The sequence below is a fragment of the Panthera pardus genome, unplaced genomic scaffold, assembly GCF_024362965.1.
Source record: "Panthera pardus isolate Hobbes unplaced genomic scaffold, ASM2436296v1 HiC_scaffold_17, whole genome shotgun sequence".
Lineage (NCBI taxonomy): Eukaryota > Metazoa > Chordata > Mammalia > Carnivora > Felidae > Panthera > Panthera pardus.
In genome coordinates, this window is record NW_026526732.1 from 55052942 (window position 1) to 55071513 (window position 18572).

At 47.7% G+C, this 18572-nt stretch overlaps 3 protein-coding genes across 8 annotated transcripts in view; all 3 read left to right on the forward strand.

Annotated features, from left to right (window-relative positions):
• Positions 1-3036, forward strand: part of PDSS2 (decaprenyl diphosphate synthase subunit 2) — a 292842-nt gene extending 289806 nt beyond the window's left edge. For 3 of the 5 annotated variants that reach the window (XR_002078242.2, XR_008422934.1, XR_002078241.2), the window contains one exon: positions 760-3036. The gene's annotated coding sequence lies outside the window, so the exon portion shown is untranslated. The remainder of the gene's footprint in view (positions 1-759) is intronic. The other 2 variants (XR_008422933.1, XR_008422932.1) reach the window with 2 other exon arrangements.
• Positions 3037-5315: 2279 nt separating this feature from the next.
• Positions 5316-6128, forward strand: LOC128777774 (translation initiation factor IF-2-like). The gene is made up of 2 exons (XM_053905305.1): positions 5316-5477; positions 5571-6128. Exons 1-2 carry the CDS (start codon positions 5316-5318, stop codon positions 6126-6128), a joined length of 720 nt encoding a protein of 239 aa, XP_053761280.1.
• The window catches only part of BEND3 (BEN domain containing 3), a 36352-nt gene continuing 23631 nt past the window's right edge, over positions 5852-18572 (forward strand). For both annotated transcript variants that reach the window (XM_053904606.1, XM_053904607.1), the window contains exon 1: positions 5852-6124. The gene's annotated coding sequence lies outside the window, so the exon portion shown is untranslated. The remainder of the gene's footprint in view (positions 6125-18572) is intronic.

Genomic DNA, 18572 nt, shown 5'->3' on the forward strand with positions numbered 1-18572 from the left:
GCGGTTAGGGTTGAGTTCCTAACAGCCTCTGTGACAGAGAAAGAAAAGGTGCCGTGGAAGTCAGTACAGAGCAGGGGCCTTTAGCCCAGACTTGGAATCCAGGAGGCCTCTCTAGGAGATCTACTCTGCATAAGACTGAAGGTTGAGGCTGGAGGCAGGGGCTGCTGTTCTGAATAAATGCAGCTGGTGAAACACAAACCTTGTATATTTCACTCTTTGGTGACCTCTGACTTAAAATTTTTTTTTAATGTTTATTTTTTAGGAAGAGAGAGAGAGAGCGTGAGAGGGGGAGGAGCAGAGAGAGAGAGGGAGACACAGAATCAGAAGCAGGCTCCAGGCCTGACATGGGGCTCGAACTCAAGAGCTGTAAGATCCTGACCTGAGCTGAAGTCGAATGCTTAACTGACTGAGCCACCCAGGCGCCCCTGACCTCTCTGACTTTTTAAAAATCTCTTTGGCTTTTAGTAGGAATAACAAAGAGGAACCTGAAACTGTAGTTCCAGAGGCCAGTGGACCTTGGGCAAGCGACCTTTCCTTTTTGCCTCAGCTTCTCTATTGGTAGAATCAAGCAGTCAACACTGGTTATTTCTCAGACCTTAATGTGCCATGATTCAAGGGAAATCCTTAGATGTATTCAGTTACTTCTCTAAAATACTGGGTTGACAATTCAGAGGCTTAGGGAAACGGAGCCATGGGTTCTATAGCCAAATGCTGTATTTACTTTTGGAGCATTATTATTATGATCTCTTTTTTCATAAGAACACGTGGACGAAGGGGAGCCCGGTGACAGGAGTACATCCAGACTTTCACACCAGCTCTGCAGGACTCACAGATACTCCAGGGTGACTTTTGCTCTGTAGGCCATGGTGACGACTCAGGTTTTAGTCTGTGGGAGGGAGAAAGAGCTACAAAAGCAATAGATGCTCAATAACGGGGGAAAAAATAAAATCCAACATGACACAAAGGTATCATGTGAAAAAGTAAACATCCCTCTCCTCCCTACCATCCTCTACCTCAGGGGAAACCACTGTTACCCCTGTGTCTTCCAGGTCTTTTCTATTTACGCTGAAATATATGTACGTGTTTTTCTTTTTCTTACAAAAATTGGATTACGTTATGTTATGTAGTAGGGGCACAGGGGTACAAGAGCACCTGGCTCCAGGGGGTCCCAAACAGACCAGGTCCGGCCACTCGCCGCTGAAAAAATTCAAAGGCAGAGAAACTAGCAGTGGTGAAACAAGAGGAATTTATTTCTGTGAGGCCAACGCCGGGAAGACAGTGGACTGCATCCCAAAGACCGTCTCCAACGTGCTGAAAATACTTCCAGGTTTACAGAAGGAAAATGTGGGGCAAAGGTGTGCGGGTACTGTAGGCAGGAAGTGAAGGTCAAATCGACCATTGTCCTGGAGCAATCACGGGTGGGGTCTTGTAGGCTCAGGGCAGCCCTTATTGCTTCAGGCGATCATTTCAGTTCTCATCCGGGGATGCTTTGCCCTCAGGGTCTGCTACCTGAGCCGGAGACAAACTGGGAAGAACCCAGCTGGAAAGTCTTCCGTCAAAATGGAGGCAGCCGAAGTCCTCTTTCAAATAGATCTCTAATTTTCTTCTACTCAATAAATATGGCAAAGACATTCTTCTGTACCCATAAGAAAGAGTACTTTTCCTCTTTCTAAAGCCTACAGAGTATGCCATAGCATGTGTCATTCATTTAGCAACTTTTCAAATTCTCTCCCATTTTCTTGCTGACATGAATGATCCTGCAATGAACATCCTTGTAAATGTAGCTTTGGTTGAGTGTTTCCCCAGGGAAAGTAGAATCACTGGATCTCGAGTTCATTTCTATGAGGTGTTTCATTGTACAGAAAATATTTTAGGTCAAATAAGACCAAAAAAAAAAAAAAAAAAGCGTGTGTGTATACCATTTCATTTAAAGAATCTTTTGACCCACAGCATAAAGTAATTTCTTAAAACTTGGCTGGTTACTAGAGTAGTATGTCTCCTTTTTCTTCTTTTTTTAATGGGTTCTGATTGGCTGGGAAACCAGCCTCGCCTAGTTCCTTGCTTCCTGCCTGTTGCTGCATCTGTCTGATCAGTGTGGGGACTCTTGACTGCAGGCCCTTGGGCAGCCCTCTGGGCGTGGGGGCCCTGGTGGCTGCAATGCCTCCAGCCAGCACTCTGGGCTGAGAATGAGCTATAGTTCGGATTGGCATTTGTTTTCTCAAGGGCTTGAAACCGAGAGTGGGATCGCAGCAATTTTCACTCTCCCTAACATTTCTTCTCGCAGAATCCTATTGTGCAAGCCAGATATTCAACTAAAATCAGATACTAATGGCTGTGTTGGGTCCTTAAAATCTCAAGCCGCTATAAATTATTAAATAGTTCTTCAACACCGAAGGAGAACTACCCGGCACAAATTCTCTGCAGCTTTTTCATTCAAAACTTATTTTTTACCTCCACATTGGGTCATTTACTGGTTCCGGATTCCACTAAAAGTAGTCCCCCTCCCCCCAACATCCCTTCCCCTCCCCACCCTGCCCCCGGAATACAAGGGGTTAAACTTAACTCCCCAAGCTTAATTTCCCAAACAAAAGCCAGTTTTGCAAGTTATTTTTCAAGGTGTGTCTTTCCATAAGTTCTATTTAATAAAGTTAATACATGTTCCTGCTTCCTTTCTTTTTTTCCTTTTTTGTTGTCAGTATTCACGGAATCTGGATCTGTCAGCCACTTCTGTTTGAAGTTGAAGAATTGGCAAAATTATACATCCAGCAGGCAAGAAATAAAGTGGAAATGTCTCACAAGTAACAGTGAAATCTGTTGCGTTGTTTTAAGACTTAACTACTGAGGGGGGAAAAAAAAGCCCTACTAAATATTGTCTTGGCAACTATAAATATATTTTAGCGATGATAAAAACCTTTAGAATAACAGTTCAAAGATATCTGAAACCTAATGCCTGTCTGTCTGCCACTCTTAATTATATATATTTACATTGTATATATATCCCATTCTTCATTAAACGCTGTGCAATTTTCCATTTGAGTTTTTATAGTTAGTGCTTTATGTGAATCCTTTATATGGCTAACTAGTCCATTCCCCCCTGCTGCATTTTACTCAGGTAAAATTGGAAGTGAGTTCATTAGATCAATTGCAACAGCTTTCATTTGAAATCTTGAGAAATGCATTTCTAATTAAGAAATTTCCAATCAAGCAGAAAGCTAAAACTCAGGGTCTCCCCCCCCCCCCCAGGTCTTTATACACATCCCTATGAACCATGAACAGTCTCCCACTGATTTCTTAGGGTTGTGTTAGGCAGGTATTGTATTATTTATCCTCATTCCTCTACCCATCTTACTCCATGTTTATTCACATTTTTTTCCAGAAGGCATTACTTTTATCCAGTAGCACTTTCAGACATCATTTTTTCCCCAGACCTATTATTTCTTAAAGGCTCCAAAGTACATTTGAGATACAATTATTCCAATGCAGTGGTTGTTTTCAGCTTTATGTACTATTTTCCCTTACTCCTTATTAAACAAAACAAAAAGAACCTATAAAACCATTTGAAGGTAGGTAATTTCCTAGATAGCAACGATTTCCATTTCTGTTAATAATTTGGAATGGACAGCTTACTTTGTTAAATAGATTGATCCAAGTTATGCAAATTAAGATGCATGACTTACAATAATACTCAAGGTCACTTTGTCCTTCCCTAAGAGATGTTTTAAAAAGCTCAGGTAAGCATGCTGCTTGTCTTAGATGCTATTTATTAATAAAATTATATTTGACAAAATCTCTGGTTTCAAATATAACCAAAAATGTTGGTTTCTATTATTTCATTTCTATGGTTTTATTGAATTTCTCTTTAAATACCTGAATTGTTACTGTGAAGGGCTGGCTAGGATATAGATTTTCACAATACATATTTCATCTAGTCCCCTTTGTAAAAATATAACAAGGTCATTTTACGTTTTTAAACCACTTCAGTAAAGTGGTTTAAAAATGCAAAGTGAGCTTAAATGCTACTCTTAACTCTTCCTAACTCTTCTACTGGGAAATCCTAGAAAACTGAACTAATGAAATGCAATTTATACTCTTTAAATTCTAATTATAACTGTCACATTAAATTGAAGGTGAAACCAAAACTGCTGTATCTCTTAAGTGAGTCAAGCGATGTACTGTATCATACGTGTTATTTAATGTGTGAGTGTAAAAGTCAAGTTCCCGGCAGAAATCGAGGTGCCTCCATTCGGTCTTCTGGGAATGTATAAATTAACCATTCTGCCCCAAGCGGTCCTCCTCCCTTCCTCCCTCCGCCCTATTTTAAATGTAGATAGGGCGTCTCAAGTCTTTTGAATTTGAAGGGCTGCTATCTCGGCCCCATTCTTTTCATCATCCTGTTTTGAATGACACTGAGCACGTATGGATTCTTTTATAAAAGCACCCCCTGGATGCAGGGCTCAGTTCTCCCGGAGGCTTGCTAATTTTGCATAGCAATTAGTACTGACTTCTCAAAATGGGCTATCCAAATACAGCTCCAGAATGTTCCACGTAGTTCCTCAAAGGTCTTGGATAACCCTGTGCCTTTAGATTTCAAATCCGAAGGGAAGGAACTTGCATAATTACTAAATTCCCAACTGGAGTGGTCCGGAGGAGGATACGGTAATCCAAAACTATACGTTAATTCAAACCCTCCCGGCGACTGGCCAGCAAGGAGCCAGCATATGCCTTCTTTTAAAATCTATTCTACCTATTCACTGACCGCGCAGGGCTGGGCCACATGGTCCTCTCTTGCAGCCAGTCAGCTGTGAGCAGCAGATGGGATCATTTGCATTTTTCTTTTTATATTTACTCCGACCGGCAAATTAAAGGATTAAAAAAAAAAAAAACTACATTCTCATCGTTTGCCTAAAATATAGTCGTGGTTTAACTGTTGGATTGGGCTTCCCTGACCCTCACGCCACACCCCTTCAAGTCGCTAAGACTTAAGAAAATACTCGAGGGGTAGGCTTCGTATTAATCAACTTGGAATCTACAGTCCGGGAGTCAGGAGGAGAAAGAATCCGCCCTTATTGAATTGGTGACTCGTGTTTTTCTATTTTAAGCGCCCGGCGCAGATATCCCGTGGCTTGTGGGTCTGCGAGCGCGCGCACTTCTGAAATCTCTCGCTCCGTAGCCTCAAACCTCAAAACTTCGGGTTACAAGTAGAAGGCAGATTTTCAGCACAGGCTTACAACAGAGGGCGGCCACCCTGCTGGGGGAGTGGCCAGAGCCAGCGTTTCCCAGCGCCCGAGTCGCTCTCCCGCGCCCCGCCTGACTCCATGCCGGCTCCGCGGGGCCTCGGGGGCCACCCGGGTCCCGGCGCCCCGAGGTCTTTGTGCGGATCGCGGCGCGGGAACACCCGCCCAGGGGACCAGGGCCACGATCGGGATGCCAAAAACTCGGGAGAGACGCGGGCGCCAAGGGAGGAGACGACCCGCAGAGTCGCCGTCCCGCAGAGGAAAAAAAAAAAAAAAAAAAGTCGAAAAAGAGGCTTTTCAGGTCAAACTCCTCGGGTCTGAGCAACCACGTTTTAGAGCAATGACTCGCGGGGGGAGAACACACGGTGTGCAGGGGACATTGTTAGGCAGCGCTGCCCGGGCGCGCCGTGGGTTTCTCAGCCGCCGCCCCCACCGCGGGCCGCCGGCGCGGGCCCACGTGGAGCGGCGCGGCGCTGGACGAGCGCGCAGGGCCGCCCGGGTCCCCGGAGTGCGCGCCCCAGCTCCCCGCCGCGGCCGTTCACGCCCGAGCGCCGCCGCCGGTCCCGCGTGTGCCCCGCTGAGGGGGAGGGGCGGGCCAGGGGTGGGGGCGGAGGGGTTGTGGTTCCACTGCAGCGGGGGCTCCTGTGTCCTTGTGCGGAAATGACACACGGAGTCCCGTCACGTCACGCGAGAGCGCAGCGCACGGACACACACAAAGAGAGGGGAAAATACACGGCGCCCTCCCGCCGCCCCCAGCAACTCCCCGGGCCGCCCCGGCCAGGCCCTCCGCGCGCGGCCCCCGCTCTCCGGCCCCGCGCTCCCCCACCCCCCCACGTGGCGCCCAAACTCGGCGCGGGCCCGCTCTGCAAAGTACAGAACTCGCGTCCCAGGTAAGTGCGGGGCGGATCAAGCCGGCCGCGCGGTGGCGGCTCCGGGGCAGACGGACGGGCGAGTGGCTGCAACATCCATGCCGGGGTGGGGGCGGGAGCAGGGGAGGGGACGCGAAGGGGGGCTGCCCCGAGCGCGCCCGCCGGGAGGAGCGCCCACCCCCGCGCAGGGCCGAGTCGCCGGAGCGGGCGCCCGGCGCCCACGGGCTCGCCGCGCCCATTGTGCCGCGCGCCCCTTTGTGCCCGCTCGGAACGCGGCGGCTCCATGGCGTTCCGGGGAGCACGCGCGCCGCCCGGGGGCGGGGGGGGGGGGGACGCGGAGTGGAACGGTCCGCGCCGCCGCCGCCCGCCCCACTCGCGCCGTGCGCGGGCCCCGCACCCCCGCCTGGCGCCGGGATGGAGCGGCCGGGGCTGCCGGAAGGCTCGGCGGAGCCCGCGGTGGGCTCGGCGCTCGCGCTCGGCCGGGCTTCGGCGGGGCACGGCTTGGCGTGTAGAAGGGGGTGTCAGAGCAGGAGCAGGGGGCGGGGACTGGAGGGTGATGCGGAGCGGGGAGCTGGAGGCCGGAGGAGCCGCCGTTCGGAGGGACGCTGCCTCCGGAGTCTGCAAATGGAGCAAGGCAGGCAGGCAGGCCGGCGGCGGCGGCGGCGGCCGGGAGCGGACGGGGACGGGCCCCGCCGCCAGGGGGCGCGGCGCTCCCTCCCCGGCCGTCCACGGCGCGGTTCGCGGTTCCCCGCTGCCCGGGAGCTGGAGGCGGGCCCGGCGCCCTGGGTGTGCACCCGGTCTGGCGCGAGGCCTTCCCGGTCAGCCGCGGACCTGGAGCCCAGGACGCCCGTTGCTCCTCGTGATCGCCCGCCCCCTTTCCCTTTTTATTGTAAACGTGATTTCCCACGCATACTTTGCCCTCCCCTATCGGTGAGCTGTGCTGCAGTGCTTGTGATGGCCTTGTGTGCCGCGACATACCGTTTTTTACAAGGTGTTTTTACAGGGGTGAAAGAGTTTGATTGCTCAGGTGGCACGTCTGGAAGAATTTTACACGCGAAGGCTAACCAGCCTAGGGTGCACGGAATAGGGCTAAGCGCTTCAGAGTTGGTAATGTTCAACTTCACTTTCTTAAAGTGACTTTTGAATGTTTACCGTGCCTGAAAGCTGCGGCTGCAGGAAACTGAGGCAAGGAAGTTAGCTCTGTGGCTTGTTCGGTCTAGGAGAGAGGGATGGAGGAGATTCTTTTGTTATCTGCACTCCCAATCCCCTCAGTTTTTGTTTGTTTTGTTTCATCATCCGTCCCTAGTTAATGGTTTCGTATCACCGTACAGAACTCTGGCAGCTTCTCTCACCCTTCCTGCTGAGGTGTGTGCAAGATCTTGTATCTTCTTGACACTTTTTCCTCCCCAGCCACCAACCTAGTGTCTGATAACGTAGTAGGTGCTCAGTAAATATTTGCTAAATGAATGGAGACCCTCTTGGATTCCAGAAGAAAGGTGGGGTTATTGCAGCCTGTTTCTACCAGTGGGGGAGCTGGTGTATGTGGGGCCCTTGAAATGAAATTCACGGATAAAACCAGAGCCTTTAACGTCTGTCATGTAAAAACTCCACCACTGAATGTGAGTTTTACTAGAGACACTCATCCCTTTGCTGAAGTAATTTAACAGACAAGTTTTATGTCCTTCCTTTCCCCCACCACACACAGAGCACTAGAGCAAAGAAGATAGACCAGTTATGACTAGTACACAAGGTGATCATCCCAATAACCTATTTAGGGTGCCACTTTTATTCACTTATTCATGCTATCCCTTTTGGTCACTTCTAGGTTCCTGAGCACGCCTTATATGAGCAAAGGAATTGCAGAATGTATAATAATTAGGAATTAGAATCAATGCTGACATAGGTTTGATTAGGTGAAAGATGTCCCACCTGTCACTTTTTAGAGCTGACTGAAAAGCCCCTGAAACAGTGAAGAAGGAAACAATAAGCTTTTATGAATTGAATTGACACCGTGATGAAAACTCTGGGGATGTGTCTTTTAAATACCTCAAATTTTGTAATGTAGAAACACGTGAAGGTTGCTAGCCAACCAGCAAAAATAACTTTGGTGTCAGTGTATGGGAGGTTGGGGTTTAGCATTTTTTTCCTGGCACCCAATTGTGATAACAGGTGGTGAATTATGGTTGCCACCCTTGTTATTCATTGTGTCCATTATTGGCTCAGGTAAGTTTGGGGGATTCATTCGTAGAATTAATCTTCTGGTTCATGGGACTTTTCTGTATCAGCCCCCTTGGTGGTGGTTACAGGGATGTATACATATGTGCTATCTTTCATGGAACTGCACACCCTTCCCCCCCCAGAGAGTAAATTACTGTACGCCAATTTTTTAAAATAAAATTTAAAGGGGCGCCTGGGTGGCTCGGTTGGTTGAGCATCTGACTTCAGCTCAGGTCATAACATCAAGGTTCATGAGTGAGTTCGAACCCCGTACTGGCCTCTCTGCTGACAGCGCTGAGCCCTCTTGGTATCCTCTGTCTCCCTCTCTCTCTGCCCCTCCCCTGCTCGTGCTGTCTTTCCCTCTCAATAATAAATAAACATTAAGATAAAATAAAAAATTTTAAAGTCTCACACACACACACACACACACACACACACACACAACACACATGCCCCCAAATTGGGTATTTTATGTGCTTTGTGAGTGTCAGCTTGCTTGTGCTATTTCTTTCCCCTTCCAGATTGGACAGTTGCTCTTCTTCCCCTTCTGATGCTCCAGTATCTCTTGCAACATTATTTCAGCTCAGAGCACTTGTGGTTTCTGGAACTTAGCTGCCACACATGACGGGCAAACGCCAAGCTAAGAGCGCTCCATGCTGGCATCAGGCCTTCAGTGTGTCAAACGGGAGAGGTGCTATTTCACTTGGAGGGTGGTAAATGCCTGGCATGTTAGTCACTGAATGATCAGAGCTTTTACAAACTATTGTTTTAGAGCTGAGTTTTTCTCAGCAGCTCACCATTTTCAATCCAACTTGAAATACATGTATTAAAAGTCAGTTGTCTACTTAGGTTGTCTCTTCTCACCTCATTTTCAGTTCTCAGTGGCCAGTGAAACAGTTGCATCAGGATCTATAAGGACATTGATTGCTCAATTTGAATAAATTACTTACTGGTCTTTTTTTCTTTCTTTCTTTTTTTTTTTTTGATTTTTTTCTTTTTTCTTTTTTTAAATAATTTATTGTCAAGTTAGCTAACATACAGCATATACTGTGTACTCTTGGCTTCGGGAGTAGATTCCTGTGATTCATCACTTAACATACAACACCCAGTGCTCATCCCAACAAGTGCCCTCCTAATGCCCATCTCCCACTTTCTCCCACCCCTCCAACTCCCCACCCCCATTAACCCTCAATTTGTTCTCTATATTTAAGATTTTTTTATGGTTTGCCTCTCTGTGTAACTTATTTTTCCTTCCCTTCCCCTATGGCTTTTTGTTTAAGTTTCTCAAATTCCACAAATGAGTGAAAATACATGATCTCTTTTTCTGACCGACATATTTCACTTAGCATAATGCCCTCCAGTTCCATCCATGTTGTCACAAATGGCAAGATTTCATTCTTTTTCACTGCCGAATAGTATTCCTATGTGTGTGTGTGTGTGTGTGTGTGTGTGTGTGTGTACACATCTTCTTTATCCATTCATCAGTTGATGGACATTTGGGCTCTTTCCATGATTTGGCTATTGTTGATAGCGCTGCTGTAAACTTCGGGGTACATGTGCCCCTCTGAATCAGCACTCCTGTATCCTTTGGATAAATTCCTACTAGGGCTATTGCTGGGTCGTAGGGTAGTTCTATTTTTAGTTTTGTGAGGCACCTCCACACTGTTCTCCAGAGTGGCTGCATCAGTTTGCATTTATTTCTTTAACCTCTACACTCAGTGCGGGGCTCAAACTCACAACCCCAAGATCAGGAGTCACATGCTCTTCCAACTGAGTCAGCCAAGGGCCCTGGTCTTATAGGCAAGGGGCTGTTGGTTTGAGCATGGAGCCTCTGAATGGAAGGATGGAGGCTTGGGGGAGGAGGGGTATTTACACAAGACTGCCCCAACTCTAATTAGCTCATGTGGTCACAAGACAATGCACTTGAAAAAGTGGGAAGTACAGAGGAAGCTCAGCTTATGCCTCCTAGGAAAATTAGTCACCATTGTCCAGTCAGTCACATGGGTGACTGCTGGGATGTGCTGGCCCTCTTTTCCTCCTTGAGCCCCAGCTTCTGGGTGCCAGGGTTAAAGTTAGAAGTCTGGCACCTCTTACTATCTACTCCTGAAATCATTGTTGCACTATATGCTAACTAACTTGGATGTAAATTAAAAAATAAATCAAAAAAGAAAAAGAAGTCTGGCGCGTCTTACTATTGATGTCCGAGGAGGTAGCCCTTCTTGGCCTCATGAAGGGCTTAATTATAATGGCTTAGCTGAGGAAGACATCACATTTAGTCACATTCAGACAAGACCGTGTCTGAAGGGTAAGACCCCAAATCGCAGGCAGGCAGGGTCAGGAGGTTGTGCCTCTGAGCTTTGCAGGAAGATGCCGTCGTACTCTGAATAAGGAAGGCAGCAACAGTTACAGCTTTAGAAGACTCCGGGTGGCGGCGGGAATTGCCCTGGTTTTTGTGAGGACTGGTATTTTTCAAACTGCATTTGCAGATGTGTCTAAAAATAAAAACAAATTGCAAACATGTCCTGCAAGTCCCCTGGGCAGGATGCCACTGCCAGGAGGGCCGGGTTCTGAGAGCCCCGAGACTCCCAGCCGTTCCTGTAAACCCAGAGCCCCGAGCCCCGCAAGAGCATATGGCATGGGAACATTCTTCCAGTCCTTAGGGAGAGCAATTTATTTGATTTTATCCCCTTCCAGTTGTTTCTTTCATTTAAAAGAAAAGTAGAAAAGTTACTAAAACTTTTAAAAGCTTTAAACCATATTACTTAATTTTGCCGTTTTAAAGAAAATTCACTATTAAAATGCACTTTGAAAATCTTTTTTTTTAAGGGCTCTGCAACAGTTAACACTAAGTGCTGTGTGCCAGTCACGCTCTCCTTTGTCATTTTCACGGAAACTCTTGAGGTGGGGGGTAGTGTGTGCAGCCCCATTTTACAGAAGAACCAACCGAGGTTGGGTGAGCAACTTGCCCGCGTCACAAGCCGGACGTAGGTGGGGCCAGGGTTTCCACCTGATTCTTCCTGACCCTAAACTTCGATAGGGAATTCCCATTTTCTCGAGATCAGCGGCGCGAGTCCCTCTGGTGGTCCAGGGGCCCAGCTGGCCAGTTGACTTGCTCTGCAGCAGAGCCCAGCCTACAGAGGGAAAGGGAGAAAGGAAAGCGTGGCCTGGTCATGTCCCACTCGGTCCCGGCTCTTCTCGAAAGGCTGGAATGAGACCATCGCCCCCGAGTCCACCTCCGTCCCTTCCCTCTTCATGCTCCCTGTGATACCCCCCACCCCAAGTGAGGCTCAGACTGCCACCCTCCCTGCAAAATAAGAGGGCTCTTGTGGGGACTGCGTGGGTTAGCATGGAAAACAGACCGTGCAGCTGGAATGTTAGCTGCTGTCCTCCTTTACCGTGCTCAGTTTTTAAAATCCACGCGACAGATATCACGAAGCCAGATCAGTTGTGAAAAGGATGAAGTGAGGTTCGGTTGGGTCTCAAGCTTTTTAAATCCTGAGTACGTTTTATTAATAGCACCCTTAGAATGGCCCGGGTGTTTTTTCTCTGCTTTAGCCTTCGAATGCAGCAGCACCACACACGGGTTCCAATCGCATTGCTCTCCTGGGGCTCACATTCCCTAGCAGCCCTTCCTGTGGTGAGGGCTTGCCTCACTTTACATCTGAAAACATGACTTGGGAGGATCTGCCCCCCTGAGTGGCCTGAGGTCAGGGCTGCAGGCCCCCCCCCCCCCCCCCTTCTAGGATCAGCAGCTCAGCCCCCTCAGCCCAGGGGCCAACACCAAGTTCAGTGGACGTTTCCGATTTAGCTGGGCCAGAATCCTGAGTCAGCTGGCTGGGATTTGAACCTCGAGGTTTCAGGAAGCCCAAGTACTTCCCATTTCGAGGCCTGCTGCTTGTCCTGGTGTGAGTCCTGGCCAGCCACAAGCCCTTGGCACCTTGGATTAGCCACGAGCTGCTCTCGCAAGGGGCCTGGGCTGGTTGCTTTCTCAAGGAGCACTGGTTCTGTGGAAAGAACTGGATGGAGAGGACCCCTGGCCACTCCTAGCCCCCTGCGGAGAAGCACTGGAGAATGTTGTCCTTTGGACCCCTGTGGGACATTGAGGGAGGAGACCCAGGACCCTGTGAAGGCAGTGGGCTTTGGCAAGGAATGGCCACCCCAGCTGACCCCTGCTGTCCTTTCTGTGGTCTTGCATTCAGCTCTCAGCAAGAATTCCCCAAGTCAGGTTCTGTGTGACTCTTTATTACCCACTTTAACCAGTCACCACACCACACCTTCCTTTTTCTGTGGTTCAGCCATTCCTCAGCTCTGCAGACCTCCTGACCTTCCCTCTCCCAGCTCCTCCTGCTGCTTCACCCTGGGGCCAGGCCCTCAGAGCAGGCCTCTGCTCGCCTAGTTTGGGCCAATTTTGAGGATTCAGGGAAGGAGGGCCCCAGAGCGCGTCAGAACATCTCCTGTGGTGCTTAGACACCAGAGAGCCTTGTAGAAAAGACCACATTTTTTTCTTTGTTTTAAAAATTAAATTAAAAAAATTTTTTTTAACATTTATTTATTATTGAGAGACAGAGAGACACAGAGCATGAGCAGGGGAGGGGCACAGAGAGAGGGAGACACAAAATCCGAAGCAGGCTCCAGGCTCCAAGTTATCAGCACAGAGCCTGTTGCAGGGTTCGAACTCACAAACTGTGAGATCATGACCCGAGCCGAAGTCAGATGCTTAACCTGCTGAGCCACCCAGGCACCCCAATTTAATTTTTTTAAAGAGAGGGAGAGTCTTAAGCAGACTCCACACAGCACAGAGCCTGACCCTGGGATCAAGACCTGAACCGAAATCAAGAGTTGGACACTCGGGGCGCCTGGGTGGCTCAGTCAGTTGGGCGGCCGACTTCGGCTCAGGTCATGATCTTGCGGTCCGTGAGTTCTAGCCCCGCGTCGGGCTCTGTGCTGACGGCTCGGAGCCTGGAGCCTGCTTCATATTCTGTGTCTCCCTCTCTCTGACCCTCCCCTGTTCGTGCGCTGTCTCTCCCTGTCTCAAAAATAAATAAATGTTAAAAAAAAAAAAAAAAAAAAAGAGTTGGACACTCAACAGTCTGAGCCACCCAGGTGCCCTGAAAGGACTACATTTTAACAGTTGTCATCCAGAGTATAGGAACCCAGCAAGTTAGGCCCCTGCCTGGTGAATTGCTGAGCTGCTGGCCAGTCCATTCATTTCTCCAGCCAGCCACGAACTCTCCAGTGACCTGGCCTTTGAGCCCTGATCCAGAAGACTTGCTCTGGCTTTTTGAGTTTTGTCTTGTTTTGTTTTTTCCTCCCATGAAATTTGCCTTATTTTGAAAAATCTTTCAAGTATCAGGCAAATGCGTTGTTAGAGCCTGTAATGTATCCACCAGGAGATGACATTTCCTTACGGTTCAAAACTGATCTCCTTTCCTTCTCATTCACACCCAGGTTTATGAGCTAACAGTTTTTTCTCATCTCTCTCTCTCCCCACACTGATATACCTTCAGCGGCAGTAACTCAGAGGCAGTTATGAAATGAAAGGTCTTTACTAGTTTGTCAGTTGTATATTGATTCTTAAACTATCGACATTTTAAATGTTTAAAAGTTAAATGATTTGATTGTACATAATTAGCGTGTTGCTGTTTGTGGGCCTAGGTTAGAATATGGCGTGGCTATATTCTATATTCATATTGTAATACTTCTTTTTTTTTCCCGTTTTTAAACATTTCTTTTTTATTTTCAAAGAATTCCATGTCCGCTGTAGAATATTTGGAAAGTAGAAGGAAATATTCGGGGGGAAAAAAAATCATCCATAATCTCCTAATTGGAGGTAATTAACATTGTGGCATATTTCCTTCCAGCTGCTTTATGGCATTTTTTTAATTATACTGTTGACATCTCCCCAGTGAACTTTGAAGTATGTTGTTATTGACTGGGTAGCCCTGTAATGAACAATTGATTTTGAATCTTTACACATAATTTAATGCTCGGCTCTTCCTGTCAATAGAGGTTTTGGATCCATGTGTTGAGAAAAATGTGTCGAAGTTCACTTCCTAACGTTGTCTCATGGAAATAACAATAGTGATCAAAGGGGATCTCAGTGCAGGTCACATTCAGTTTGTTGTCTCTCCCATTTTGTCAGCATGTTTTAGTGGAATTTATCAGTAAATAATAATAGCTAAGGGCTGTGGAGGGCTTCTGCACCGGGATTTCCACCCTCATTCCGATGCTCCGTTCCTGCCCGTGCTTAGCCTAAGATCCCCTGTAAGGTAACAGAGCTCTGGTTCTCTGCTCTCTGGCCTCTGCTCATAGAGGCGACTGCATAGCATAACTTTCAAGTGTGTGAGGCTCTGTAAGTGACACAGGGATTTGGTTACAGGTCCTTAGAAGCTGAAAGCGAGAAGGAAGATCAAGATTTGCCCATTTAAGCACTGACAAAGTTCTTTTCAAAGTAGACTTTTCTTCCACCTAGAATTTGCTTTAATGTTATTTCTCTCCCTCTCCAAAGGAAGAAAAGTCTGGTGGGCATGTGCCAGAGCCTAAAATTATTTGTATCCAGGTCACAAAATTGCAAGCATTGGTGGTCTCCTGCACAGCTGTGGCAGGCAGCCTGTGTTTACTAGATGTGAGTTACGGTTGTTATGGAAACCCTAATGTAGTATCTCCTAACCTTGGGGTTCTGAGTGCTCTTTCCTTCCTGTGACTTTTATCTGACGCCGTTTACCCAACCTCCCCTCTGACAGAGGCTCCACAGTTCCGTCTTCATTCTCCAGGCCCTCCGTCTTGACTTGTGTTGGTTGTGATCAGTCCCAGTAAACAGGCTGTGTGGTCCGTCATCCCCTGCGCAGAGGACAGTCGCCCCACTGACACCAGCAGCTCCCGTCACGCCGTGGGGGGTGTAGCCCCCAAAGCACTGATCAGGCAGGCTTGAGCATATTCCCAAACCTTTCTGGGCCTTGGATCCCATACCTATAAAAGGAGATCATCTCTGAGGTCTGTTGTGTCTCTAAAACTGCGTCTCGGTTTCCCGACTCATAAAACGAGACTGACAGGAGTTTCTCCCTCACAGGATTGTTAGGTGACGTTAGTTTACTGTGAAGCTCCTTCTACAGAGTAGGCCCTTGCTGCTATTGATTCTCACCGAGTATGCAAAGCACTGGGCAGTGAGGTGAGGAGTCAGAAGAGAATGCACAGCAGTTTCTGCTTTCCAGGAGCTTGCTCGGGGGGGGGGGGGGGGGGGGGGGGGGGGGTCGGCCCTCTTGGACCCCTCCCTTAGTGCCCTCAGCACTGCCCGTAGCCAGGGAGCTCCTACGCCACGGAAGGAAGCTCATTACATTGCTCCTGACCCTCTCCTCCCAGAGAAACTACTCACTACAGATCTTTGTCTCCGAATCTGCTTCTGGGGGGAACTCAAGCTAAAAAAGAAGTGATAGAGAAATTTACATGATATATTTATTAAGTGAGAAAAACGAGGATCAGGATCTTCACTCTTCCAGTTTTTGCATGTGTTCATATGCTTAAAAATTACTGAAGACCCCTTGGAGCGCCTGGGTGGCTCAGTTGGTTAAGCGTCAGACTTTGGCTCAGGTCATGATTTCACGATTCGTGAGTTCAAGCCCCGCGTCGGGCTCTGTGCTGACAGCTTGGAGCCTGGAGCCTCCTTCGGATTCTGTGTCTCCCTCTCTCTTTGCCCCTCCCCCGCTCATGCTCTGTCTCTCTCTGTCTCTTTTTCTCTCTCAAAAATAAACATTAAAAAAAAATTTTTTAAAAATTACTGAAGACCCCAAAGAGCCTTTGTTTATATAGGTTATATCTGTCAATATTTACTGTGTTAGAAATTAAAATGGAAAAACGTTTAAATATTTGTTAACTCATTTAAAAACCATAGTAAATCCATTACAAGGTAACGTCAGTAATAGTTTAATGGGGGCACCTGGGTGGCTCAGTCAGTTAAACGTTTGACTCTTGATACTGGATCAAGTCATGATCTCGTGGTCATGAGATCGATCTCCAAGTTGGGCTCCGAGCTGAGCACGGAGCCTGCTTGGGATTCTCTCTCTCCCCCTTTCTACCCCTCCCTCCTCAAAATAAATAAGCATTTTGAAAATCTTAGTGAAAAGAATGTTTACATTCCTTTTTTTGGCGGGGGGGGTGGGGGAGAGCATACACATGACAAGGGAGGGCAGAGAGAGGGAGAGAAACAAATCCCAAGCAGACTCCATGCTCAGCTTAGAGCCCAACTCGGCGATTGATGTCACACCCAGGAGATCGTGACCTGAGCTGAAATCAAGAGTCGACGCTTAACCGACTGAGCCACCCAGGTGTCTTCCCTCCCCTCCATTTTTTGGAAAAGATTTTATTTTTAAGTAATCCCTACACCCGGTGTTGGGCTTGAACTCCCAACCCTGAGATCCAGAGTCACACACTCTACCAACTGAGCCAGCCAGGCTGCCCTTGTGTTGTTTACATTCTTGCAACTCTCTTTAACATCTGACTTAATAGAAGGCAACTGCATCTTCCTGTCTGCCTCTGTATTCAGTCTTTTGGAAAATGACATATCACATAGCTTCTGGAATACTCTCCTGCACACCGGTAAGAGAAAAGGGGCAATAACATCTCAGTGTTATGAACATAGTTTTCATCTCGTGGACCCCTTGAAAGGCTTTGAATGTTCAATACTGGTAAAATGGCTCTCAAGAAAGAAGAAAAAGCTGTTTTTAAAAATGTCCATTTCTGTGGTGTAAATACGCCCACTGCGGTCCATTTCTAGCTACCAACTCGCCTCCTCTAAAGTCGAGTTGGGGAGAGACACGCTGCGTGCGAGCCAGAATGAGCTAGCTGTGGTGCACCTCTGCATAGGGATTACACCTTGAGAACCACCGACCCAGAACATCTCTGGAAGGATGCACAAGAGAACGGACATTCTTGCTTCTGAGAGAGTAACCCAGTGACTGGAGGACAGTGGACTTTTAAACCAAATACCCCTTTATACTTTTTGCGGTCAAATGCTCTATCCCTGAGCTACCCCCTCTTTTACACTTTCGAACTTTATTTCATATGCATGTATTATCTAGTAAAAAAGAAAAAGGAAAAAAAAGACTTTAAGCATCTTCCATTCTTAAAAATGAACTCCAAAAATAGACAGTGACCTATAATTTGTAAATCTTTTCAGCGTTTCCATTTCTTTGTGGCATCTCTTAGAATGGATTTTTTTCTAAGCACAAGTGAATGGTTCTCGCTTCTCTGCCTCCCCCTTGTCTGTCTTCACAGACTTCCTTCCCGCCAGAGGCAGGAGCTGGCTGATACTCAGGCATCAGATTCAGCCGGTGTTTCAGCATGAGGCGAGGTAGCCCCACCAGTTATTGCATTTATGTAGCCAATTTAAGCAACTTAGCCTTTGTAATTTGATATTTGAGTGGCTAAAGCATCGTGTTATTTTTGAACGTTCGGGATTACCTTCCCTTTTGTGCTTTTTGTAAACGGAAGGCTTTTCCGATGACACTGTAATCTTCCCCCACCCATGTGCCCTGCATGGAAAATTGAACATTGTCCATCTCGATCTGAGCAGGAGGATAGAGACTATTAGGCATTTTAATAAAATTACATACACTCTTATGAGCTCTGCAACATTTAAACCTTTCCGTACCAATGACGGCCACTTAGCCTGAGGCTTCCTAGCCTATTTGGTTTAAAAAAAAAAAAAAAAAAGAGCATTTACCACTGGAAATTGGTCCTGTTTGAGAGTTTCCCTCTAATAGGTCATTGATGTGTTAGAACCTGTGTTTTTTAGCGAGAGGTGGCATCAGGCTACACAGGTCTCGTTGACACTTGTCCCCTTCATTTGTTTAAACGTTCCTTTGGGCTTGGCCAGGCAATTCTGAGGGACATGCAACAGCCACGTCTTGGGGCGAAAGCTGATTCTCGGGGACCTGGGGATGCGTAGTTAGAATGTCTCACAATCTGTGAGTCGTGGTGAGAGGACTAGGAGGATTTTGAGAAGGAGAGGACATTAAAATGAGAAGGTCCGGCAGGCAGAGGAGACGGTAATCCTAGCAAGCCCAGGTGGGCAGGGGCTGTGGTAGTTGGCAAGTCCTACATGACCTAGAGTCATGTAAGGATCGGAATTTCTGTGGCATGCTCGGCATCCAGCCGCTCGTGTCCACCCAGGATGAGCAACCTTGTGACCATCATCTGGGCAGATGACCAGGAAATGGAGGTAGCAACGTGTGGAGGCAGGTATGTGATGCCCCTC

What these genes read in the sequence shown, in the direction of transcription:
- LOC128777774 (XM_053905305.1), top strand. Translation starts at nt 5,316, where the DNA reads ATGCCGGCTCCGCGGGGCCTCGGGGGCCACCCGGGTCCCGGCGCCCCG. An exon ending in GGGAGGAGACGACCCGCAGA is followed by an intron (nt 5,478 to 5,570) that starts GTCGCCGTCCCG and finishes ACCACGTTTTAG; the next exon opens with AGCAATGACTCGCGGGGGGA.